The sequence below is a fragment of the Panthera uncia genome, assembly GCF_023721935.1.
Source record: "Panthera uncia isolate 11264 chromosome B3 unlocalized genomic scaffold, Puncia_PCG_1.0 HiC_scaffold_1, whole genome shotgun sequence".
Lineage (NCBI taxonomy): Eukaryota > Metazoa > Chordata > Mammalia > Carnivora > Felidae > Panthera > Panthera uncia.
Window position 1 is genome coordinate 31,387,961 of NW_026057582.1, and position 25,290 is coordinate 31,413,250.

Genomic DNA, 25,290 nt, shown 5'->3' on the forward strand with positions numbered 1-25,290 from the left:
GAAAAAGGAATAGATCCAAAAGTGAGTCCAATTGTCCTATTTTTCATTTGGGCCTATCCTGCTGCTAGTATAGTTTTATTTTTGTAACAGGTGTGATCTTGGCTTCCTTTTTTGAAAAAATTCTCTAGAGCACATTTGGGAGGAATGGGACCCCTTGCTACTCAAAGACAATACAGTTTCTGGTATTGGGCTTAAAGAGGAAAATACGATTTTCCTAAGGAATGTGGAAGACATCCGGGTCCTAGATGTCGGATAATGAGAGCAAAGAGGAAGAGATCAGTATTTTGGATGATACTTTATAAGGCTTAAGGAAGAGTAGGACTGGAATAAATGTGGAGAAATACACATTTAACTATGTCCAGCATTACACAGAAAAGGAGCAGAGGGAGACTTTCATTGTTGAGGTGAAGTCTTCGATAAAACCTTCAGCGGTTTGGCCAAGCTACAGCCACTGTTCCCCTGTTGTTCAAGGGTTGGAGTATTGATTGTGTGGCCTTTCCCCAACCGCAAGTAAAACAGGTTTGATTTCTGTTCATACAGCCATCGTTTATACTGCTACCTAAAAGTGAAACCTGCACCGGACCAATTACAAAGTTCCCGATTCTCTAATGTACCTTATTTTATATACCTGAGCATTTCTAAAATATTTCTTGACAATGCTACTTCTCTCAGCATTCGATCTAAGAAGTTGTAGGAGTGTAAAGGAAGATTTTAACTGTTTGACTTCACTTGTGCTTCTCTGGTTTAAAATATTTATAGCAACTCATTAAATGCCTTGGGCATTATTTGGACAAGATACATATCTTACTCCTATTGTTTGGGGTGGGAAAATATTATTACCTTTGTTCAGATACATTTAGAAGAAAGGCCATTAATTTATGTGTTAGTGTAAAGCTCCTAGCAATAGCACTTAGGCATAGCATTTACGGCTAAGGAAACATTTCTACATAGATCTTATTTAATCATCATGGCAGCCCTTTGAGGTTGGAGATAATTGTTCCTCTATTAATGGCGAAAAAATAGGTTCAGATTGTTCAAATCCTTCACCCAGGTCACACAGCATAACCACAAAGATTTTGCTAGGTGTAAAAGACATGGTCTTAACCTCAGATCTTGAGGGAAGTAGGAAGCCCCCACAAAATGAATAGCTGTGAGCTAAATAATGGATCTCTGACACTTTTCAAAGGGAGCTTTTGCGATTCGAGTATTTAGATTCACAAGACCTGAATAAGGTCCCATTTGTCACCAGTTGAATCAAAAGCATACAGGACAGGGCGCCTGCGTGGCTCAGTTGGTTGCATGTCCGAGACTCTTGATTTTGGCTCAGGTCGTGATCCCAGCTTTGTGGGTTCGAGCCCTGTGCCTGGCTCCACACTGAGTGTGGGGCCTGCTTAAGAATGTGTCCACCATATTTTTCCTAACCCAAGGTCAAATTTGTCCATGGAGCAGAAGTTTTGCTAATTCTTTATCCATAGGTGTTTAAGAAGTGTGAGATGGCACACCTAGCTGGCTTTCATGCAGAAGCTAACACTTGAGCTGGGCCTCGAGAAACGGCTGAGCTTGGAAAATAGGACAACAGGACAGAAGTGATAACAAGGTAGTAAAGCACTGTAACGTTTGAAGAACAGCAAGGAAGCCATGGCCAGGGTAGGTAAAGCGCGTATTTAGGTGAGCAGTGGTATAAAGGCCGGGAAAGCTAGTAGTCGAACCCCTTGAACATAAAGCTGCAGACTTGAACTTCGTAGGCTTTTGTGAATAATCTTTAAAGATTTTTAAGGCAAACCTGTCAAAGCTGCATTAGGAGGATTAAATCCACTGCTCTGTGTAGACTAGATTGGAGAACTGGAGACTATAATGTCCCAGAAGCCAAGTCAAGAGAATTTTTCAGTGAGACAGGTAAGATGAGGAATTATAAAAAGGCTTGGGTTTGGAATTCAGGAAATTTTTTCAGGAGTGTAACGTGAAGACAAAAACCACTTGCAGATAAAAAGTACAGGAAATGACGAAGCATAGGCAAGAAAGGCAAAGTCCACTGGAAACTTGAAAGAAGAAAGTGGTAATACAGAATGAGGAGTTGGAAGGACACATGTTTTTTTTTTTTTTAAATACAGGTAATTTGTTCATGTATATAAGTAGAGGAAGGATCTAAGATTTAAAAAATTTATCATAATACATCCATAATCGTAGGTCACAAGCACATCAAAAGGCTAACCATGAAAATAATGTAACATTGTATGGCGATTATACTTGGAAAAAAAAAACAGCCAAGCTCTAGGCTACACAGAAAGGCAAGTGAGGGATGGGCCAAGAGATGAGGGGCTGAGAGACTGAAATCATGAAGACATTTGGGAGAGAAGTTATAAGAGGCTAGATGATAGTCCGAGGGGAATTTCAATGATAGAAACTTGGAAGGGAATAATTTCTCGGTGATTCATTTTCCTGTCTCCTCCACTACTTAATTCTACCTGGAAGCCTGATCTAAGAAAGATATTTGCCCTTTGAAGACAATAGTAGTCCTTTCAGCTACATTTGGAGATCCCGTGTCAACTTACCTGGCACACTCTTTTTTTACAATCACATGCTTTAACTAGGTATTCGATTTGAGGCATACTGTGCAGAGCTTGGTTTAAAAGTCTCTTCTGTGCCAAAGGTAATTTTCTTTATGCTTTCCAAGAGAGTGGGGAGAAGGCTAATGAGGACTGATTAGATCACTTAACTGAGACAGGCCCTCTGTCCTTGTCAACAGATGTTTGAATTTAAAGTCTCTAGACTGGAAGAGAAATGGGATAGAGCATGATTTTTCCCTTGGAAGCCTGAGGGAGGAGGGGTTGCCATGGTAACGCTAACTCACTCACTTACTGGCGTTAGTTGTGGACTATCTACTCAGTTCCAGGACCCCCCCAGGCCTGGCCAATTACAGTGGCTCTCTAGTCTGAGAAAAAGAGTATGTTTGAGTCTTGCTCCAGGGTGAACAATTTTGAAGAGCATCTAACAATGCTGGGGCCCTTCTTCCCAGTGGCCCTGGCCCTTCCAGAGACTGCTTTGTCCTTGACACTGACAGCGGGCCCAGATGTGTGTTGGAAGCATGGTTACCCACTTTCTTCCACCCACCATGCAACTCCGGGAAGGATTACCGTAATGCCCTTCCAGTTATTAAGCAAGTCCCAGTACTCTTTCTGGGAGTCCCTACAACTCCTACAATTGCAGTTGTAGTGAGGGAGGGGGGTTAGCCTCATACTCCCTTCAGAGGAGTGTTAAAAAGGATTCAAAAGTACAGGTACCGAAAGGCCATTTGAGTGCATGTGCTCATTTGTATGAAGTCCCGACGCAGCTCTTCGGGATCTCCAAAGGTGGGAAGTCTTCATACTCCAGTGATTGGGTGGCATCTCCGAGCCAGGTCCTCTCTGCCTCTGTTCAAGTACTTGGATGGAGAAATTACACTTTCCCTTCATGCAAAAGGCTAATGGTAACTACTTGCTAGTGTATTTGAATCCCGTGTGACCTGTTACGTGAACAGTGACCATCTCTAACATATCCCAGCAATCCCTGCAACTGAACAACCTAGATACTGGGATTGTACGGTTTGTATGAAGGATTCTGTATCACCCTTTCAGTGGACCACCCAACAGTAAGTCGGTGTCGGTGCTCAACATGGAGCACGCTGTCCTGAGAGTCCGTGGATAGGGAAGGATCACTCATTCCCCCCAAGGACAGCCTCCTCACGCCCCCCAGGCTCTGACAGCACCCCCCATCTGGCCACCTTCTGTATGGGCATCTCTCCCGACTTAGCCCAACTTCCCGCTCCATGCCACCCCTCACGGGCCCTTCTCCTGCTTCTCCATAAAGATGGTTTCACGTGGTAAACATTTACATGGCCATATGATAGAAACGCTACCCTAATAGCAGTTGTGCTGTTCATCGCATTTCCAGTGTTTATCTTACTCCTTAGGACAAATGTAAAGCTTTGTAACTGTTACTACAAAACCATTAAACTCCTAAGAATATTGTGCATGTATATATGTGTGTATATGTGTATATGTGTGTGTGTATATGTATATATGTATACGTATATGTTACACTTTAATAAAGTTTATTCTAAAGAAATATTTAATACTGTTATTAAAACAAACAACCAAAAAACAAACAAACAAACAACCAGAAAGACGTCTAAGAAAAGTCATGTTACCATAATCATCCCTGTACCTCTCTAGAGGCCTGGGACTCCGTGACAGTCCAGCCCCCAGCTGATCAGACAAAGATTCTTCCAACACCTGCTGGCTCTCTAACGGGCTGTCCTGTAACACTGGGAAATATCAGAAGACCTGATAAAAATGCGAGGGGTTGCTGTTTTCTTTCCCTTCTCTATTAAGCCTTTTCAAGAAATGTTTTAAAATTACTAACGTTGCAGGGCGCCTTGACTGGCTCAGGCGGTGGAGCATGGGACTCTTGATCTCGGGTCATGAGTTCGAGCCCCCGTGTTGGATGTAGAGATCACTTTTAAAAAAAATAAAATCTTTACAAACAAAAAATGAAATTACTAAAGTTGCCAAGCACATCAGTGGTGATCCAAGTGTGGGCATAACCGTGTCTCACCTTGATCCCATGCCTTTTTCATTGTCTTGCATTTGACGTGTTGTTCCTGTTAGAAATCAGGGTTGAAAACGAAGGGCGTGCGGGAACCTCCCATCACCGGTGTAGATTCCATCAGCATTAAGGAATTATTATGAGGTTTTTTGGTTATCTTTTAGAGCCTGTACTGAAGTATTGTCAGATAAAATGACATCGTATCTGTGATTTGTTTCAGAATAATCCAGTACGAGTAATGGAGATGAAACAAACGAGGTCGGTCATACATTGATAATTGTTGAAGCTGGGTGGTGGGTATTCATCTCCTGGCTTTTTTACATGCTTGAAATTTTCCACAATGAAAAGTTTAAAAAAAAAAAAAAAGATTGAGAGTGCAATGACAATCCTGTCTTGACGACTGCATAGCTATGGTGTTGCAGCCAGTCTGGTCGTCTCTGGGGCTGGCGACGAGCACCTGTCCCTTGTGCCTGTACCGCACCGTGCCTCGTGTTCTCTGCCCCATCCAGCCCGGAACCCTGCCCAGCTCCCACACATCACGAGCCCGGAAGAGGAAACGCCACATTCTCAAGGCAGGACATATTTGGGTCACAAATGAAGCCTCGCTCTACAACCTGGCCACTCGGGCGGGAGGAACTTGCACGGAAACCGAGCTAGTGTGCTGTGTCAGGCTGGTATTCTGGGAGCCTGAGAGCAGCAGCGGATGTTTGGAGCCACTGAAGCTGCCTTTCTGACACATGCTAATGAGCTGCGTTCCGGGATGTAAACAGAGTCAGCACTTCAAACTGAATTCTGGTAGAATTTAACAACCTTTGCTTAACCATCTCCCTAGTTTGCTTCTGACCGGACACAGCGCGCCAGTCTGAAAGGAGGCATTCCCACCTCTGACAGCTTTACAACGACAGTTTTTAAAAAGCTGCCAACTCACGCCCAGCCTCAGTGTGGGTAATTGCACTTGGCACGTCGTTCCTGTTAGAGGAAAGCAAATGTGTTTTCTGAATACCCAATTTCAAGCTTCTCAGCCCCTCTCCGTAATCTTCCTCAGTCTGGTTGGGAGGTGAGCTGTCATACAGGGGGACCATGTGCTAGGAGTCAGAAGGACTCGTTAGGCTGACACTTGAGAGCTGATTTTGTCCTGCTAACTTCAGTCCCTTCCTAAGTGAGGACCACCAGTCCCCGAGGAGACTGTGATCATTGCCGGTTTGCAAAATTAGGTCTTTCTCTACAGAGTAAATATGCTTCGAGTGCAGGTAATTGTATCAGTTGGTTACATGGTCAGAGCGAAGGAGGCCCACACATGAATGTCCCTCCTGTAGATGGGTTAACTTTTCTGTTCCCTAAGAGCAGACACTCATCTTGAAAACACAGGCCAGTTCCAGAGGGAACTCGTCACCCCTCCCCACTGACCCCATCCAAAACAGCCCTTCCCATCTTAAACAGGGCTGCCAACCAGCCATTGCGCGGGCAGCAATAGAGGGGGTGTGGATATTGGGTCATATGTCAAACTGCAGGAGAAGCCAGAACACAGATGAATCTCCGGGTCAAACAAAACCAGAAACATGGGCAGTCAGGAATGCCTACCAGTTCTGGTCTCTGTCCCCCTTTATGTGTCAGCTCCGTTTGTCCCAAAGATCAGCTTCTTCCACTTAGTGGGCAACACGGCTGTCTGCAGAGTCTTTAAACCAGTTTAGACTCATCTCTCTGGCTCTTTTTTTTTTTTTAATTTTTAAAGCTTATTTATTTGAGAGAGAGAAAAGAGTGAGTATAGCATACACAAGCGAAAGAAGGGCAGAGAGAGGGAAAGAGAATCCCAAGCAGGCTCCACACTGCCAACACAGAGCCCTACGTGGGGCTCGAACTTACAAACTGCGAGATCAAGAGTCAACGCCTAACCGACTGAGCCACCCACGCACCCCATAACCAGTAGTTTTTTAATGGTTATCGCGTGCCAGACCTAATGGCAAGTTCCAGGACAAAGCAGACATGTTTCTACCCAGAACCCTGACTCAGAGCCAGCTTCATAGGCATACAACCTATGCACTTAAAAGTTGTACAGGGCCCCGGGCTTTGAGGGACCCACTCTGCCGTTGTCATTTTTGAAATTCTTAATAATTTATGAATTAGGTGACCCATATTTTCATTTTACACTGAGCCCTGCAAATTACGTAGCCAGCCCTACCCTGGCAATAACTCCAGAAAGCTCCCCAGCTCTCTCAGAGCTGAAAACAGTTCAAGGACAAGCCAGTAACCCCTGCACACTGTCAATAATTTTAACAGGACTGTCTAACATATTTAAAGAGATGTAAAGAGTAAGTGATTTACAGAGATAGTTAAAGAATATAATTCTAGGAGGGGTGCTTTGGTGCCTCAGTGGGTTGAGCATCCGACTTCGGCTCAGGTCATGATCTCACAGCTGGTGAGTTCGAGCCCCGGGTCGGGCTCTGTGCTGATGGCTCGGAGCCTGGAGCCTGCTTCGGATTCTGTGTCTCCCTCTCTCTCTGCCCCATCCCTGCTTGTGCTCGCTCTCTCTCTCTCAAAAATAAATAAACATTAAAAAAAAAAAAAAAAAAGAACATAATTCTAGGAGCCAGACATCTTGTGAGTCCAGGCCCTGCCATTTCCTGGCTATGGGATCTTGAGCAACTCATAACATTTCCTGACCTCGATTCCCTTGTTATAAATGGAGATAATAGTGACCAACCCCCAGAGTTGGCTTGAGGATTAAAATACTTAAAACCCTTAGGTCAAGTTTTGAGCATCCTGAAAGCGGGTCCAATTGCTCAACCACCTGTTCCCTTCTTTGTGCTCCCTTCCTTTGGCTCCCTCCACTCTCCCTCCACGCTCCTGGGGTGGAAGATCTGGGTCAATGTGAGTGGCTCTAAGTGAGGAGAATATTGAGGAGAAAAACCAAGGAATTATGGCCTTCAGGGAAGCAATAACGTCTTACCTAAAAATTGTTTGAGCAAAGACTTTGTTGATGTTAGCAATTTGTATCCAAATAAACTAAAGACTCCTGCATCCTGAGCCAAGACCTGGCCCTGGACAAACGCTGCAAGGCCACAGCTTAGTACACAGAGAAGCCTTCGTCCTTTCTGCTGCCAGTTTAAACTAAAACTTCAGATCATCCCAAAGCTGTAGTTGTCGCTGCCTTAGCCTTGGACACATTCATTAGTATGTAAGGCAGTTTTCTCACCAGGCAGGTGCCTCTCCCTCTGTATTTGCTGCATCATCTCTGCTGTCTCCCCTTGTTCTCACATGCATTGTTTAATCAGGCACTGATTTGGCATTAACTTGCAAATGCTGGGTCTCCTGGGCCTGATGAAAAGGAATTTTCCCTGGTCAGACCTCATCTGATTGCTTAAAAACCCAAATCAACAGCCAGGTTAGAAGAGAAAGCTGAGAGGCACCTGGGTGGTTCAGTCAGTTAAGCGCCCGACTCTTGATTTCTGCTCAGGTCGTGATCTCGTGGTTTGTGGGTTCAAGCCTCGAGTGGGGTGCTGTGCTGACAGTGTGGAGCCTGCTTGGGTTTCTCTCTCTCCCTCTGCCCCGCTCCCCGGCTCATGTTCTCTCTCTCTCTCAAAATAAATAAACATTTGGGGCGCCTGGGTGGCTCGGTCGGTTAAGCGTCCGACTTCGGCTCAGGTCATGATCTCACGGTCCGTGGGTTCGAGCCCCGCGTCGGGCTCTGTGCTGACAGCTCAGAGCCTGGAGCCTGTTTCGGATTCTGTGTCTCCCTCTCTCTCTGCCCCTCCCCTGTTCATGCTCTGTCTCTCTCTGTCTTAAAAAATAAATAAACGTTTAAAAAAATTAAAAAAAATAAATAAACATTAAAAAAGAAAAGAAAGCTGAGAACCCTGTGTTCCAAGACCAGACATTCTCAGAACTGAGGGAGAATAGCAGTTTTTTTACACTCCTTTATTCCCTTGACACACATCTTTGTGCCAGGCATTGTCTGAGGTGCTGTGGACGTGTCTTTTTCTTCATGCAGTTTGCAATCTACTGGGAGCATAGAAAAGTACAGGCAACTCCAATACAACCCTGATACACAGTAGAAGGGGAAAGAATGGGCACTCGGGGAACCCCTAGGACTAGGGATGGAGGTGGAGAATCTCAGGGATGCTCTCGGGCATTCTTGCCCATAAATTACATCCATTGGTCCATCTCTCAGCTCCATGCCTGCCAGTCTCCTCTGTCCACAGAGTTAATGAGCCTAACATGTATCTATCTTGAACACATGCCCCCCTTGGGAGTCCTGGGGACCTTGAGCTAGCGCTGGGACTAAGGTTGGAGTCAAGGGCTTCCCAGGGAGACTCAGTTGCCCCACACAGAGCTCCATTCATTCATTCATTCATTCACTCACTCATTCATTCACTCACAGACACTCTTGATCCCATTCTCTGTGTGAAGGTCTGATGGTCCAGCTGCGACAAGACAAACAGCCCCTCAAAGAGTCTGGGCCCTCCTCGGGCCAACCCCTCCACAAATGTCAGCCCGTTCAGATTTTACAGCATCCCTAAGAAGTAGGCGGTATTATCCCCGCTTTGCCAGTGAGAGGACTGAGGTTCAGAGGGGTCAAGTAACTTGCCACATGCCGCCCAGGTACTAAGAGAAACAGCCAGGCTTCAGCTCTAGGCTTGGCTCCACAGCCCGTGCTCTTTGTGCCCTGCCAGGCAGAGTGAAGCCTGGGCCGAGAAGGGGCCGCCCAACCATGCCTTCCTCTGTGTCACTGATAAGTATCTCTGGGGCCTTCTCAACGGTGTGGCTTGGGCATCGCCCCTCAGGCCTTCTGAGAGAGGCAAGCCCGCATCCTGTGTGTCCTCCCGCAGACAGAGGCTCCTGGCCTAGGACAGTCATCTCCTCTGCTCCCTGGGGCAGGCCCAGTGAACCCTACTCCATATCAGGGGCGGGGTGGAGGGACCCCAGACGGAGCTACGCTTCCTGCCTCAGCCTCCCTCCCGGCTCCCATCCTGGCTTACCCCAGGAGTCTGAAGGTTTTCAAAGCCTTCTTGTAACATCAAGTCCCCTGCTGGATATTCTACTCTTGGTTCTCAAAGGGAAAAGCAAGTGCCACCAAAAAAGTTTTCATAGGCTTTTTTCATCAGCAGGAACAAGGCGGGACCCTGGACACCCTACCCCTTCTTTCCTAGACAGCTTCCCACCCCCTTGGGTCCCCCTGACTGAGCTCTGATGGCTGGAGCATGTCCTTAGCATCTGGAAAACCCTCAGCCTGGGGGTCTGGTAGCTCTGGCCTGCCCCAGGGGCAGAGACACTCCCCGTTTCCAGGCTGCTGCACATGCTTTCCCATCTACAAGGCACATTTTCTCATCTGATCTTTCCCTATGTCACTCCCATTTCTCAGAGGAGGACACTGAGGCTCAGGAAGCCTAAGTGGCTTGCCAGAGGTCACCCAGTACAGAATCGTTGGGCCAGGGCTGGAGCAAGGCTCTTACTGCAAGGCTAGAGCTCTCCTCCTCCACCCCTGCCGGCACACAGTAAACCAGCTCGCAAATAACTGGCATGGACACATTTGGTTATGATACATTTAAAATAAGCCCAGCAGCTTGATGAGCATGCAAAGACCCAGGCTTCTGGTTCACACTGAGAGTGAACCCCTGGGCTCCACAAAGCATCCTCAAATCCCCGCCGTAGGTGGACAAAGCCAGAGCGGCAGGTCTGCAGAAGATTCCACCCGAACAAGCACAAGGCGAGCTGTTGAGGAAAAATAATGCCTTTGGAAAACACTAGCCCTGGCCGGCATTCAGGGAGAAAGCAGACCACACAGCAAAGCAGCCCTCTGCCTGTGAGGCCAGATCATTCAGAGGGTCTCACCCTCCGGAGCTCCAGAGAAGACAGCTGGCACCGGGCAGAGCCATCGGCAAGTGCTTCTGTCACCGTGATGTGGACCGTCTTGTTCTCCTGTCTACTGAGTCCCGGTGCTCCCCATTTCCTGCCCCGTGGCTTGGGGCTCGTGGCCTCTCAGCCTTTTCTACATCTGTAGATGATGAGTCAGCCCCGGCCACCCCTCCCTCTCAGGCTTCTATGAATCAGCTATGAAGCAATGTTGGCTGGCGGGAGACAAGTTTGGGGCCTTGGACTGAGACTGAGAGCTTTGCATGGGGCCTCAGTTTCCTTATGTGCAAGATGGGGAAAGAACAATGCAAAAGTATTGGCGTTGGGGGCGCCTGGGTGGCTGAGACTCTTGATTTGCGCTCAGGTCACGACCTCACAGTTTGTGAGATCGAGCCCCGTGTCGGGCTCTGCGCTGACAGCACAGAGCCTGCTTGGGATTCCCTGTCTCCCTCTCTCTCTGCCCCTCCCCCCATGTTCTCCTTCTCTCTCTCTCAACATAAATCAACATTATTTATTTGTCGTGTTGGTAGGAGGATATGAAGTCATATGTGAAGGGTGATAAAGGGCAGTGCAGAATATGGACCCTGGTTCAAACTTCATGATTTTCTCTTCTTTAAAAAAAATTGTGTTTTAGTGTTTATTTTTGAGAGAGAGAGACAGACAGACAGAGCATGAGCAGGGGAGGGGCAGAGACAGAGAGAGACAGGGAATCCCAAACAGGCTCTGTGCTCTCAGCGCAGAGCCTGACACGGGGCGCGATCTCACAAACTGTGAGGTCGTGACCCGAGCTGAAGTCGGCTGCCTAACCGGCTGAGCCGCCCAGGCCCTGCAGACTTTGTGATTTTACATCCTGGCTCTACCCCTAATGGCTGGGTGATCTTGGGCAAGTGTGTTAACCTCTCTGGGCCCCAGTTTCCTAGTTTGTAAATGGAGCGATAATGAAAACACCTACCTGACAGAGTTCCTGCGAGGATTCAAGAAGCTAAAATGTGCGAAGCTCGGTGACTGGCGACTAAGTGGTAGGATTGGCTATGAATGTCATCAGTCAGATGATCCGTAGGAAGGACTTGGCCGCATAACTCACGGCGAAACGTAGGACTGTCCCGCAGGCTGCGGGGTACAGTACTGATTCCTTGATTAATGAGTCTTCTAGGCTGAGAGCTCTTCTATAACCATGTCAGCCATCTGTGGCTGGTGTTGGGGAAGAAACTCATCAATCACATAGAGCGAGGTTGGCATGTGGCATCTGGCTCAGCGGCAAACCTTGGCTCAGTCTCATACCCACCCAGCCTCTGCCCCAGAGAGACCCGTCACAGCCCAGGGCTCTGCGGGAGGCAGCCTGCCTAGCAGAGAGAGCACGGCCCGCAGCCCAAGCATCGGCTCTCCGAGCCAACTGTGCCAGGCGGTGACTCATGCCCTCCGGTCAGGGGACCAGGACCCATCCCAGTCACCGAACCAGTGACTCTCAAACTTGAGTGAGCATCAGAACCCTCTGGGGGCCAGTTACACTCCGGGCAAGTGCATGAGGGCAAGCGCTCAGCCCCGCCGCAGAAGGTCTGAGTGGGGCCCGAAAGTTTGCATTTCTAGTAGGTTCCCAGACGCGTCTGGTCCGTGGGACCACTCAACTTACACTTCTCTGGGACTGAGTTTAAACCTCGCTATGTGTCCTTGGGCAAGTTTCTTCTCCTGACTGAGCCACCCCTATCCCTCATCCATGAAGTGGGCAAACCAGAACCTACCTCACGAGAGGTGTTGGGGAGCCATGAAAGAATGCACATTTGGCATCTCAAGCTCAGGGCACCCGGGAAATGATCCATGTCAGCCCTCGGCATTACCAACGCATTGCTATTGAGGGCTTAGAGACAACGAAACATAAAAATGACAATTTGAAAATACAAGTAGGAAGGGTGGAGTTGTGAAGATATTGAGCTTTTAGGGACAAGTGAGAGGAAAAATGAACAAATATGGACTGAGTGCTTTCCGTATGCAATGTCCTATTTCCTAAAGGTAGAAATGCCTTGTCACTAAAACAAAACAAAACAGAACAAAACAAAGCAAAGCAAAACAAAATAAAAAACAGCCCCGCTGGAATCTGTGAGCTCACTCATTGGGCAAGCCAGACTTTACTGTGATTCGGAGAGCCAGGCTCTGTGCTGCGGCTATGGGGAGCAGACACGGGTCCTGTTATCCAAGAGCCACAGCCCACGGCAAAGAGGGGACAAAGAAGGACGAGAGAAGACAAGTCCTTGTCGCAGCACATGGAGGAAGGTGGCCAGCATGGCTGGAGAGGAACATTCAAGACATGGAAGAGACAGGTGGGAAAGGTGCCCTCAGACACATCGGTGACCCAGGGACGTTTGCTCGTGGAAGTGGCATCTGTCTGGAAAAATGGGTAGCAGTGACCCATGGAGACAACAAGGTAGAGAGTGGAAGGAACAGCAAGCACAGTCAAGAGAGGGCAGAAAGAAACTTCAAGAAATGACATAGGTGAGTGTGGCTGGATCCCAGGGTGAAGGACACGGGGTGGGAGCTGAGGTTGGCCTGGTGGTCTGGTGCCTGGCAATGGACAGCCTTGACCATTGGTGGTTTGCAGGACTCTCTGAGCCCATTGTCTGTTCTCTGGGGGAGGTGCTCAGCACATCACCCTGGGCTCGGTCATGTTCACGGTGAATACACCGCAGGTGTGAGAGACTGCATGATCCATGAGAGGCATCCCCGAAGAGCTCAGGCTCGTCCTGAGTCTCCCCTGCATGGCCTCTCCTCCCCGGGCCTCCAGTTCTCCTTCCTGCTTCAGAGGGTTGCAGACTTCAGGTGCATTTGTATCACCTAGGCCACTGGGCACACACAGAAATTCGGAGTCCGAAGGTCTGGGTCAGAGCCCGGGAACCGACATGCTTACGAGGCACCTCGAGTGATTCCAGCAGGTGATCTGGGCCAAACTTTGAGACACACTTATTTGAAAGGCAATCTGTTGAAAGACAGGCTTGGGTTTCAGGGGGTTTGAGTGTATCAGAGATAACCTGAACCGAGGAGGAAGGAGAAAACAAGTCTTTCTGGAACACCTCCTGGTCATTTGTGTTCATTCTTGCCAGATGAGAGTCATTAAAATTTTCAGGCCATCTATTTCCCCGTCCTTTCTTCTGCCCTCACCAAATAAAGGAAAGTGAGCCCTGGAGGAATGGCCAGTAGCTTAAGAAGCAAAGGGTTTGTCTGTTGGGGTTAAACCGCTGCCATAGCTTCCTTCTAAAATCCTTCTATGATTACGGGCTGGTCTGCATCACTACGATGCTGTGCGCACTGGGGTAACAAGTCTGGGCCACTCACCACTTCCTGCCGAGCTACGAGCCGGGCTGGCGTGGCTAGGGTCTGCCAGGCCTCATCCAGCCCGTTGCCCAGCCGAGGCAGGCATGGTCCAGAGTGCATCGGGACTCCCTGGCCCGAAGGCCACAGCGAGAGGCCCCTCCTTGCTGCTCCCATAGTTCCCTGGGGCTTTTATGATGGCCTGTGTGGCCATGTCCCCTGCTAGAATATTTCTGTTTTTTTTTACGTTTGTGTCCCCACCCCTGGCAAAGTGCCTGGCATGTAGCAGGCACCCCGAAAGGCACTGCTTATTAGTAGTAGCACTCACACACGTTTACTAAGCTTTTAGAAAGATGCTTTGCACTCGTGAGGTAGATCAGTCCTCGCAAAACCCCTCCAGTGCTAGGAGTACCCCCAACTTCCACGTGAGGAAACTGAGGCTGAGAGAGGAAGTAAGGGACTCAGGACCACATGACCAGTAAGTGGCACAGCGGGGACAGACTGGCTGACAGGAGCCTGAGGCCCACACTCCTATTTTCTTTGTAATATAGAGGGATCGAGTCCCACAACAGAGGGCTGTCTTCAGATGGCTTTGGAGGCTCCATCCTGCTTGGTGACCTCATAGCCCGGCTGCAGGCCCAGGAGAGGGCGGCCCCGGGCTGCCACACCTGAGGTCTTTGCTAAGTGCCCACCAGTGAAGACCTTTTAAGATGAGAAGCTGCCTGTCCTGCCCCTCACCTTCTGGAGGAAATGGACTCAACCACTATAGGGGACATACAGCAATACCAGGGACACTGGGGACATTGTCGGGAATGAAGTTGTGGGTATCATGACCTGTAGCTTTTCCTTACCTGTTCCCTCGAACCCCATTTGGTGCTGGAAGATTCTCCACAGGCGTGGGGCTGCCGGACCCCTTGGAAGACAGGTATTGCCCACGTTATTTCTCCCAACTGCAGATGGAGAGACACCTCCTGAGGGACGCAGGACAGAGCCTCTGTGAAAACTGAAGCCAAGGGGCGCCTGGGTGGCTCAGGCGGTTAAGCTTCTGACTTCAGCTCAGCTCATGATCTCACAGTTTGGGAGTTCAAGCCCCGCATTGGGCTCTGTGCTGACAGCTCAGAGCCTGGAGTCTGCTTCAGATTCTGTGTCTCCCTCTCTCTGCCCCTCCCCTGCTTGTGCTCTCTCTCTCAAAAATAAATAAACATTTTAAAAAAGAAAGAAAAGAAAAGAAGAGAAAACTGAAGCCAAGTCACAGAGGCTCAGGGATGGAGGAACCCCTCCTTGCTGAACAAATGGGAGGCTGGCCTCACAGCCACGTCCTTCCTGCCCTCCCCACTTGTGTGCTCTTCGAGACTCTTCTGCTGGGTTCTGTAAGGTCCGTTGTTGCTAAGGGCCAACCTGAGAGCTTTTGCTCACCCCTCCAAGAGCTGGCTAAAGGCTACCAGTCTTACTTTCCAGAAAAAAAAGAAAAAAAAAAGGGTCAGAGAAACTGGGCCTCCAGAGAGGTGGGTTTGGAGGAGGGCAAGAAAGCACGACCCAGGAGAAGCAGCACCAGAGCCCTTCGAGGCTGGGAAGGAGAACAGACGGAAGGCGGAAAGCTGGTCCAGCCTGGCCAGGAGAGAGGCCGGAGAAGGCAGTGGGCAGTGGGATGCGCTCCTTGAGAGGATGGACAGACAGACAGACTTCTGCAGTGAATTGTGCCCTGTGCCCAGTTAGCCCAAGCTGGGCTCTGCAGCCACACTCACCAGACAGGGCTTTGCTCCGGGCCCGTCGGGCATGGCGGTCCGCAGTTCTGGGGGGCCCCGGACGAGCAGCCCCGAGGTGAAGTGGGTGTGGGAGCAGAAATGGCTGTGTGCCGGACAGGTTTAGTTGCACGCTGGCCTGCCCACCACAGTTCATTTATGCACTGAAGCGGCGTTTCTTTTTACCTGGGTAGGTTCGGCTTCTGTGATCAGAAGCGGTGGGGGCTTTCTATTGGTTTCCATGGAAACATTAGGCCAAGCATCTGCCATCAGATCAACAAGGCTAGGCTGGTAGGGCTCTTTCTGGAATTCTTTTGCTGTGCCTACCTTGGGAGATGTCCTGCCTGCACTTTACCGCTGCCTTCTTATGTGGTAGGGGTGGGGAAGAGCAGTTCTGAGGGGCTGGGGCTATCACCCAGGGAAGGAGAGAGGGTTGGTAAAAGGCAAGAATTTGGAAAAAACCCCTTGGTTTCCACTCTAAAGCCCCACATAGGGCCCCAAGGAGGGCCCACGAGGTCACAGGAACCTGGCCTCTGGTGCCAGCCTGCTCCAGAAGCAGGGCCACCTGCTAGCTCCCCTGGAACAGCCAGTCTGTCATCCAGGACTCCTTGGGGTACCAGGGGGCACGTAGGCCGAGAAGCAAGCTGTCAGGCGCAGGAGGGGGTTAGACCCCCGTGTGTTTCATCTTGGCAGAATGGATGCCTCAACTTCCCCTCCATGAGGCAGGGGAGGGCAGCTCTGGCATCAGAAAGGAAGGCACCGGTGCACGTGTACGTGTGAGAAGTGGTTTTATTCCAGATGTGTGGTTCATAAAGACAAGGCCCTCGGGGACAGCTAGTGGCACATGCTTTGGTCAAGAGGAGGAAAAGCAAAACCAGAACAGGGCTGAGTCCCACAAAGGACGGCTGACAAGTGCAGCCTGACCACAGGGAAGGAACGGCTTCTCAGGGGCTTCCCTGAGCGGCAGTCCTCTTACATTCAACAAGGGAAGCCGTGCCCCCCTCCCCAAAGGTTCTCGCTGCCTGTGGGGTGGACTCACACGACAGAGATGGGGGTGGATGAAACATAGTGGCAGAGGACGGAAGATAGTGGCCCTGGGGGCCAAGGGCCCCTTGCTGGGGCACAGAAGCACTGCTTAAGAGGGCCCGGTGAGAGCCAGGAGGTGAGAAGAAGCCACTGAGAACCCCCCACCGTGGGGCTGCTGGCCGGAGGACAGCAAGGAAGAGGACACTAGCAGTTTAGGCACGCCAGGGAGGGAGAAGGGACACGGCAGCTCAGCTGGATGGTCGTGCCAATCCAGAGCAGAAGTTCAGATCCTTTGGGGATCGGGTACCTCTGTAAGAAGCTGGGGAAATCCACGGACCCTCTCCCCAGGAAAATGCATATATGCACGCACATGCACTATTTGGGGGACAATTTCAGAGGATTCCTAGGCCCTCTGGAATCCATGAATTCTCTAGGGGGCCCAGGCTGATTTGCTTTGGGAGGGGGGATTCCCAGGGGTCCTTGTACCACTGGTCTTTTGCTGAAGATCACGCTGCCTGAGCCAGTGGGGTTGGGCAAGAGGAGATGGGGAATAGCAGAAGCCCTTCTGAGACTAGGCCATGGCCCAGTGGCTGTGAGAAGGGGGCTCTCTACACAAACAAGAGCTGCCAGCCGGCCTCCCGGCCCACTGCGGGGACTGACCCTCTCAGGCCTCCCTCTTGCAGTGGGGAGGGGTGGGGATGAGGCTTAGGCTGTACGACTTCCTCCCTAATGTCTTAGGGAATGTTTAGCTCCAGAAGGAAGGTCCTGCTCATCCCAGCCACCTCAATGCCATGATACAGTATTTACAGAGGCAAAGGCTTTTGAGAAGGCAGGGGTCAAAAGGTCTGAATAAAGATGGGGCTGCTCAGCGGTGCGGGGCGGCCGCCTGTCCCTACAGGATCACCACCATGGACCCAGGCAGAGGGGACAGGGCATCAGCTGGTCTTAAGGTCCAAGAAAGAGGTCTTGGCCTGGCGCACGGCCAACCAGAAGTGGGATCTGTTTAATAAACTGTGTCCCAAGGCTGCCCCTGAACAGCCCCCTGCAGCCTCTTGTGCAGAGCGTGAAGACCAGAGTGCAGGGCACGGTGCCCGGGGACTGGTACAGCATGGGAGGAAGGATGGGCTGTCGGGAGGAGAGTCACTCTTTTGGTGCTTCGCTGCTTTTCCATCCATGTCCTTCTGCAAATGACCCATCATCCTCTGCTCCAGATCCCATCCCTCCCGCACTCAACCCAGCACCTGCCTGGGACAGGCCACTGAGCTTCTCACCTCCTCCCTGTTCTCTCCCTGCCTTCAGGCTGCCCCCTCCCCGCCCTCCCCCTCCCCGCCGCCCACATTCGCCTCTCACGCTGACCCCACAGGCGGGCCCTGTGACCCAGCAGTGGCCCTGCGTGGGCTTCTGTCCTTGTTCTCCCCAGCCAACAGGGGAGGGCCCCCAAAACATGGTCCGGAACCCCAGGAGGGCGAAGGGAGGGAACAGAGGGCCAGGGGGCCTGCCCAGTCTCTGCCCAGCAGCAGTCCTGCATCCTGACCGTCTCCTCTTCCGGGGCGAGGCCGGGACGGCAGCCAGGGCATCGGGGCCTGCTCCCCCGTGGCCCCCCCGGAACAAGCTTTGGAGAAACGTGTGTTGTGGCAGGGGGTGTTTGCTGATGATTCCGGCAGAAATGCGAGGAGATGGGAACGGCCTGCTTTACACTCCCCCACCCTAACCCGCTTCCAGTCCCAAAGTCTCATGCAAAAGGTACAGGAGGCCCCAGGCTACCGTCATGTGTGGGGCAACAGCTGCCACTGCTGGGCCGGGGCGTCGGACTGGCACTTGCTGGTCACAAGCTGGGCGGGCTTGGCCTCCAGGCAGAGGCCGCTGACCGAGTGCTGGATGAAAGAGGCTTTTCTCCTCCATCTCTGGGGGGGGGAAGGAGGATGACGAAAACACAATGATTAAGAATAGTAACAATGCTCAGAACTCCATTTCACATGTATGTAAGTGGCCTGAATATACCTAGGACACACCCTCCTCATTTGAAGCAGACTGTCCCCTACACAAGAGCTCTCTGACCCCACACGCCTCCTTAACCCCCTCCCCTTCTGATGCACTCTTGCCTCATTCAGCAGTCTAGATCAGAGGCCCACGGGCTGAATGAATCAAACCCAGGGATGTATTTTGTTTGGCCTGCATAGTGTTTAAGCTTTGGCTTGGTCGTCACATGAAACTCTGTGTTTCCAGCTTCCCTTTAGATGTGGGCCCAGTTTCTCATGTGGCATCAGGCGGTTGGGGCTGAGCGGCTGCCCCCTGCTGCAGCTGGGACTCTTGCTGTCCACTGACCAAGGTCCTGCCCGGTCCCTATGTTCTCCTCCAGCACAGCCTGCCCCTCCCTGTTGGTGTTTGAGTCTGTGGGGCCTGGCCTGGTGCATCTTTTGCTTCTTCAAACAAGATTTCTTCTCCCTGCGGCTCTAAGGGTCTGACCTGGCCTGTAACTGTGCGGTGGGTGACCGACACCCTTGAGTGGGAACCGGCCACCATCTCTGCAGTGATGACTCAGTGAGCCCAGCAGGATGGTAGGAGGCCTGGGGTCCCCATCCCAGTGCCCACCCTGTGCCTCCCTTTCCCCAGGCTTCACAAAGGGGAAAAGAGGTGTTCCTGTGGAACATCTGGAGGTGCCTGGGAGGAGGATGGTGTGTCCTTTGGAACAATCAGGAGAAGGGGAGAGAGGCTGGCCCAGGCTTCAAGGGGGTAGGGAATGCTCGCCCACACATGGAGCCCCCAGGGCTCTGAAGGGTGAGGTCACACACTCAGCTGGAGTGCCAGCAGAAGGCCTGAGCCGTACCCAGCTACAGGGCCGGGTCTAGGGCTGCAGGGGCTGAGGTGGGCAGAGAAGGGAACTGACTTGGGAGGTGGACCGGGGGCGGGGGGGCGGGGGGAGTTGCGGGCTGCAGACTCCCCTTCGGAATGTATGCCTGTGGGGTGCCCACGCGGCCCCAGCAGTGAGGGGTCCCTGGCCTGAAAGTTGGGGCAGTGGGTAGGACAAGGCCTTGGTCCCTCTGGAACTCCCAGCATCGGTTGCTTTGTACCCCTCTAGTCCCTGACCTCCTGGAAGGGGCTGGCCACACTCGCCCCTACTGGGCAAAGGATATCCTTTGGCACAGGTAGGCACCTAGCACAGTGTTTACAAAGGATGAATGTGCGCATGAAGGAATGAATCACCCATCACTGGAGGTGGTCCTCAAACTGCAGGATTCTCACTTCTTACCCATGCTGTCATCGGGCAGTTACAGGGTCTTTCCAACTCTCTTGGCCACTCAGCCCTGGGCACTCTCCCATCTCTTCAGCCTCTGTTCTTACAGGTGCCTTGCAAGGCAGGCAGGGAGGAGACAGAGGCTCAGAGAGGTAAGGGGTGGTGGGGCTGGGGTCTGCCAATGCCATCATACTGGCTCCAATATATAGGGCCTCTTAGATACATGATACCCAAGTGGCCTTGGAGGCCAAAAGGGGAGCAAGGAGGGAGGCCTAGTTTTGAGAAGGCACCAGCAGTGGGAGACCTGCTCATCCTGTGCTCTTGGAGCCCTGGTGGCCCAGGGCACTGCTGGGGGCCTGGCAAGACTTGTAGGAGCAGAGTGAATGGGGCCAAGAGAAATTCCCACAAGCCCCTGGGGCTGGGTCAGCATGGAGGGGAAAGGATGCTTCAGCTCCAGAGAAATATTCAGCTGCCCCGGGAGCTACTTCCTAGCTCGGCCTCAGCAAGGAGGAATGGGAGTGGGCTCAAAGCCTGATCCTCAGAAAGGTCTGAGACTCCCAGTGAAGGAGAGCCTGAGGGCCTCTCTCCCTGCGGGGCAGGGGCAGAGGGCGGGCAGCCTGAGGGGGCAGGACAAACTACATCTGCCAATCAGAAACTCCTCAGAAGTATCCCTCGGGCTCAGCAAGCAGATCATGGCACACAATTCACACGCGTGTGCATGCACACACACACACGCACTCACATACACCCAGAGGCTGGAGGAGAGGATCTGGCTGCTTTTCCAGAATGGAATAGCAAACTGCCAGTCATCCCTAAAGAAACAGCTGACCCAGGCAAACAGGAAAAAGGTGGGAGGAAGCCCTGCAGGCCAAGTCAGAGAGCTAGGCGCTCTCCTCATCCCTGAACTGTGCCGCTGGCTGGCCAGGGTCAGGCACAGAGAGGGAGAGGGGAGGCGGTTGGTGGGCAGAGAAAGGGCCGGAGCAGGCCACCAGCCTTTGTGTCCCATTCCTCGGGCAGAGGGGCACCCTCTCAGCCAGGAAGGGAGCCGGCTGTCACTGGCTGCTGTGTATTCTGAGCAAGTGATGTCATCTCTCTGAACATCGGTTTCTTCCTCAACAGGTGGGCCTGGCCTGTCTCCCAGGATTAATGGAAACAGGGTGGGTGAGTGTTTGACAAATGGAAAAAGCAGTGCTCCTGTGAGCCTGTCATGCCTGGAAATCAGTGTATCTGGATCTCAGTTTCCCAACAGCCACAATCAAGAAATATTTATTGAAGGGCACCTGGGTGACTCAGTCGGTTGAGTGTCTGACTCTTGATTTCGGCTCAGGTCATGATCTTGCTGTCATGAGATAGAGCCCAGCATGGGGCTCCATGCCAACAGCACAGAGCCTGCTTGGGATCCTCACTCCCTCTCTCTCTGCCCCTCCCCTGCTTGCACTCTCTTTTTCTCTGAAGGAGAAGGAGAAGGAGAAGGAGAAGGAGAAGGAGAAGGAGAAGAAAGAAAGAAAGAGAAGAAAAGAAAAGAAAGGAAAAGAAAAGAAAAGACAGGAAAGGAAGTAGTTATCGAGCATCTACTGTGTTTTGGGTTAAGACTGTGGGCTTAGGGGTCACACTGACCTGGGTTTGAATCCTGGCTCCACCCCTTCCCAGCTGTGTTTCATCTGACACATGTCCCTTAAATTCAGTGAGCCTCAGTGTAACTCACCTATAAGATGTGGATAGTACTAGGGCCCAAGTCCCTGGGCTGCATGAGGATTAGATGAGATAATCTGTAAAACTCCGAGCATGGGCTCTTGGTAAAAGCCAACACGAGTTGGACTGTGGTGCTTGTCAGGGGCTAGGGATAGTGTTGTAGGGACACAAGACAGACAGTCCCTGCCCTCATGGAGCTCACAGGCTGGCAGGATTGGCATTTAACAGACATTTACTTGAAGAAGTGTTTCCCGGTGAGTGAAACAAGAGATTTGACCTAGATATTGACTTACAGTGACTCTTACTCTGGAGGGCTTACTTGAGTCTATCTGTTTCAACCCAGGGCTCCCCTGCTAGGAGCTGCCACCCCCTTGCGTGTCCCCTGGGGGCGAGGAGGCTTACCTGCCTGCCTTCTCTTGGGTTGCACACCTGCAGAACGACCAGGGACCCGGGGGTGATGGAGGTGGAGGTGGCAGTCAGGCACTTCCCCTGCTGCTGGATGAGATGGTCACTGAACAGCCACGCCTACAAGGCAGGGACATCAAAGGCCAAGTCAAAATGCTCAGTGATGGATGGATAGATGGGTAGATTGGTGATAAAACAAATATACTGTGTATTTTGGTAGAATTTTCTACAAATAATAGGAGTGCACGGTATTCACCATATAATTCTTTCAACTTTTCTGTATGTTTAAAAAATTTCATAATAAAGTATTAGGGGGAGCTTAGCTGGAATGGCCAGAATAGCAATCAAGGATGTACCAAGGGATGCTGGGGGGATAGGGAGAAAGACAGGACATGGGGCCAGGGCAGCCGGGGGGTTTCCATGACCTGCACTAGTCTTGACATAGGTGCACCCGCACTTGTAGGTGGCACACGCATGCACACACAGGAGTCCGGGATGCCCTGCTGCCCATCATACATGCTGGCCATGGCTGCATCCCGGGGGAGAACTGGGTGCTGCTGGGTAGCATTTCTCCCTCAGCAAGGAGAAAGCGGGTGGTTCACAGAGGGCAACTGTGCGAAGTGTAGGAAAGGGGACGGGAATGTGGCAGAAGCAGAGCTAAGGAGCCGTGTGAGGGGATAACGTGCATGGTCCCCTGTGGAGGGAGCAAGCAGAGAGAAAATGAGCAGGAGCAGAGGGAAGCCCCACACCCCACTCCTGGATGACGACCATGGCTCCTTTCCCCGTCCTGGTCTGGACCTCAAGGCCCTAAGCAGCTTACCTGCGGTGCTGGAGGGTTCTTGGCGGACCCTCTGCAGATCCCCATTCCAAGCAGGAAGTTCCCGGCTGAGTCTTGGCCCTGGGATTCTAAGCAACTAACCCCTTGCTTAATGATGCCAGGGAGCACTTCCTTCACTGGGACTCTGAGAGAAAAGCGAATGGTCAGGCTTGTCCTCTGCCCCCTCCAGGCTCGCTCATCCTTCAACCAGAGGGCAGCGCTTGGTCAGCTCCCAGGCACCAAGGTCTGGCCTCAGTCTCACGGGAAGGGGCCCTGGGGAGCAGCCCTCGCCAGCAGGGGCAGGAGGGCAGGGGACAGGGAAAGAGCAGAGATGCCGCTGGGAAGATTGAGCCTTGCCCACTGGGTCTGAGCAGCTCTGGGAGCCCCAGAGGCCACGCCTTGGGAGGACCCTCGGGAGAGAGCTTAGATCAGAAACCCAGGGCTCCCCAGTCCAGAAAGAAGAAAGTGTGGGGAGAAGCTAGGGTCTAAATGTAGACTCAAAAGGCCATCTCAAAATGACAGGGAAGAAGTCACTTTGGAGAGGCAAATTTAACACCCACAAATATAAAAATGCATTCGATCTCACTAACGATCAAGGAAGTACGTATTCGAGAGTTACCAGTATTTGTTTACCATATATATGTGCATAAAATATAATGTGTGATAAATATGTATTATTTCAACATATCGATTTATATAAAACGTATTATATACCCACAATTATATCAACACCAATCAATATCAATCCCCAGTGTTGGCAATTGCTGCGGGATTGGATCTCCTCACACCCTGTGGGCGAGAGCATAAATTAGCCCAATGGTTCTGCAGGGCAATGCGGCATGATGTACCAAAAGCCTTAAAAATGTGCAAACACAGATAAAGGGGGTGGAGAGGTATGAACTACCAGTTGTAAAGTAAGTCAGAGAGAAGAAAAGTACAGCATATAGAGAATAGAGTCAATAATACAATAATACTGTAATAACGTTGTATGGTGGCCGGTGTGGTGACCACACTTATGGGGAGCACAGCATAATGTACACAGAATTATCGACTCACTGTGTTGTACACCTGAAATGAATACAACACTGTATGCCAACTGTACTCCAATAATAAAAAACACCCCAAAATAGTGTGCATACCTTTGACCTAACGATCCCAATCCTCATCCTGGGAATTTATTACACTGCCGCAATAATTACGGATGTTTGCAGAGATTAAATTTAAAAGACATCCATCTCTGAGTGATTGCTTATACTGAAAACATAGATATCCCCCAGTAGGGACGGGCTAAATAAATTCTGATTCATCTGTAGTAATGAAAACCCGGTAGCCATTAAAAATGATTGAATGAGTATCTGATAACATGGAAAAATGTTTATAACGTACTGTTAAGTAAAACAGGCATAGTTCAAAATATTGTATTATTGAAATATTGCTATGCCCAGGAAAATATGCTTATACACATATTATACACACACACACACACACACACAAATGACACATCGTCTTACTCTGTGGATAATAAACCTAAGGAGACTGCTGGCCCCAGCTGATGCAGGCTTATATTCCTGGGTTCGGAATGTCATACCCTCTTGGATTGTGGTCCCAGAGGGTTAGGGGAACCAGGAGGGCTTAGAGTCTGGCCTAATCTTAACCACCTCTTGTTACTTCTGTCCGAAGAGAACCCGGGTGGGCAGCGGAGGGGGGCATCATAACACTTCCGGCATTCTTTGTTGTGGACACTTGCAGGATCTTGACCAAACCAAGTCTCCTTTCCTCAGGGCTGGCTGGAAGCTCCCAGAACCCCCAAACTGTGACTTACTCCCTCGGTGCGTCAGGAAGACACCTTCACTTTCTCTCGCACGCCCCTGGCAGGAGCATCCACCTCCTCGAGGCCCCTCTTGAGAGTCTGTGTAATTCTAGACCACAGGTTGAAAACCACTGAACCCCAAGCTGAATCTGGCCCCAAACATGTTCCGTCTGACCTGCATAGTATGGTTGTTGTTGCTGTTAATTAGTTGGCAATATTAAAACCCTGAGGGTTACACAAAGAAATCTGAATCCAGCTTCTCTTGAGAAAATAGGAAGATCAGGCCACACTGAGCTCGCCTTCCAGAAAGGTGCCACTTCACGGTGCTAGGTAGGAGCTGCCGCATGGCAGGGGGTGGGGTCGCATCCCCGTTTGCCACAGTCCCTACAACTCCCTAGTGTCTCATTGCTGCCCACCTGATTGATTTGCATCACCCATAGAATCAGTGTAGGATTTGAACTTGCAACCCCTGCCAGGTGCAAGGGCGTTGAGATGCAAAGACCCCACTGGAGCTGTGCTAAGGAATGGGACATGTGCAGGGCGATCCGCTTTCAGAGCTGAGGTGGGCACCGCCGTGCATGGCAATGGCCCCGGCACAAAGGAGAAAACCGGGAGCACGGGCAACAATCTCCAAACCTGATGCGGCTCCTGTGTGTGTGTGTGTGTGTGTGTGTGTGGTAACAGCCCTGGAGCAGCTGGGATGGCCACCTTCACCATTCAGCACCCTTCCTCGGCTCCCTGGCCGAGCCAGGCTCAGCTACGTTAGCATCCGCTTCCCTTTCTGTGGGTCTCCTCCCAGCTGGGCTGCCATTAGCCCTTAAGATGCCCT

The 25,290-nt window shown here is 51.1% G+C and overlaps 1 protein-coding gene across 1 annotated transcript in view; it reads right to left on the reverse strand.

Annotated features, from left to right (window-relative positions):
• Window positions 1-16,255: 16,255 nt before the first annotated feature.
• GALNT16 (polypeptide N-acetylgalactosaminyltransferase 16) overlaps window positions 16,256-25,290 on the reverse strand; it is a 40,167-nt gene continuing 31,132 nt past the window's right edge. The window contains exons 14-16 of the mRNA XM_049614083.1: window positions 22,655-22,796; window positions 21,832-21,954; window positions 16,256-18,406 (exon numbers count right to left, since the gene is read on the reverse strand). Coding sequence (XP_049470040.1) covers window positions 18,269-18,406; window positions 21,832-21,954; window positions 22,655-22,796 — 403 coding nt within the window. The 3' untranslated portion in view covers window positions 16,256-18,268. The remainder of the gene's footprint in view (window positions 18,407-21,831; window positions 21,955-22,654; window positions 22,797-25,290) is intronic.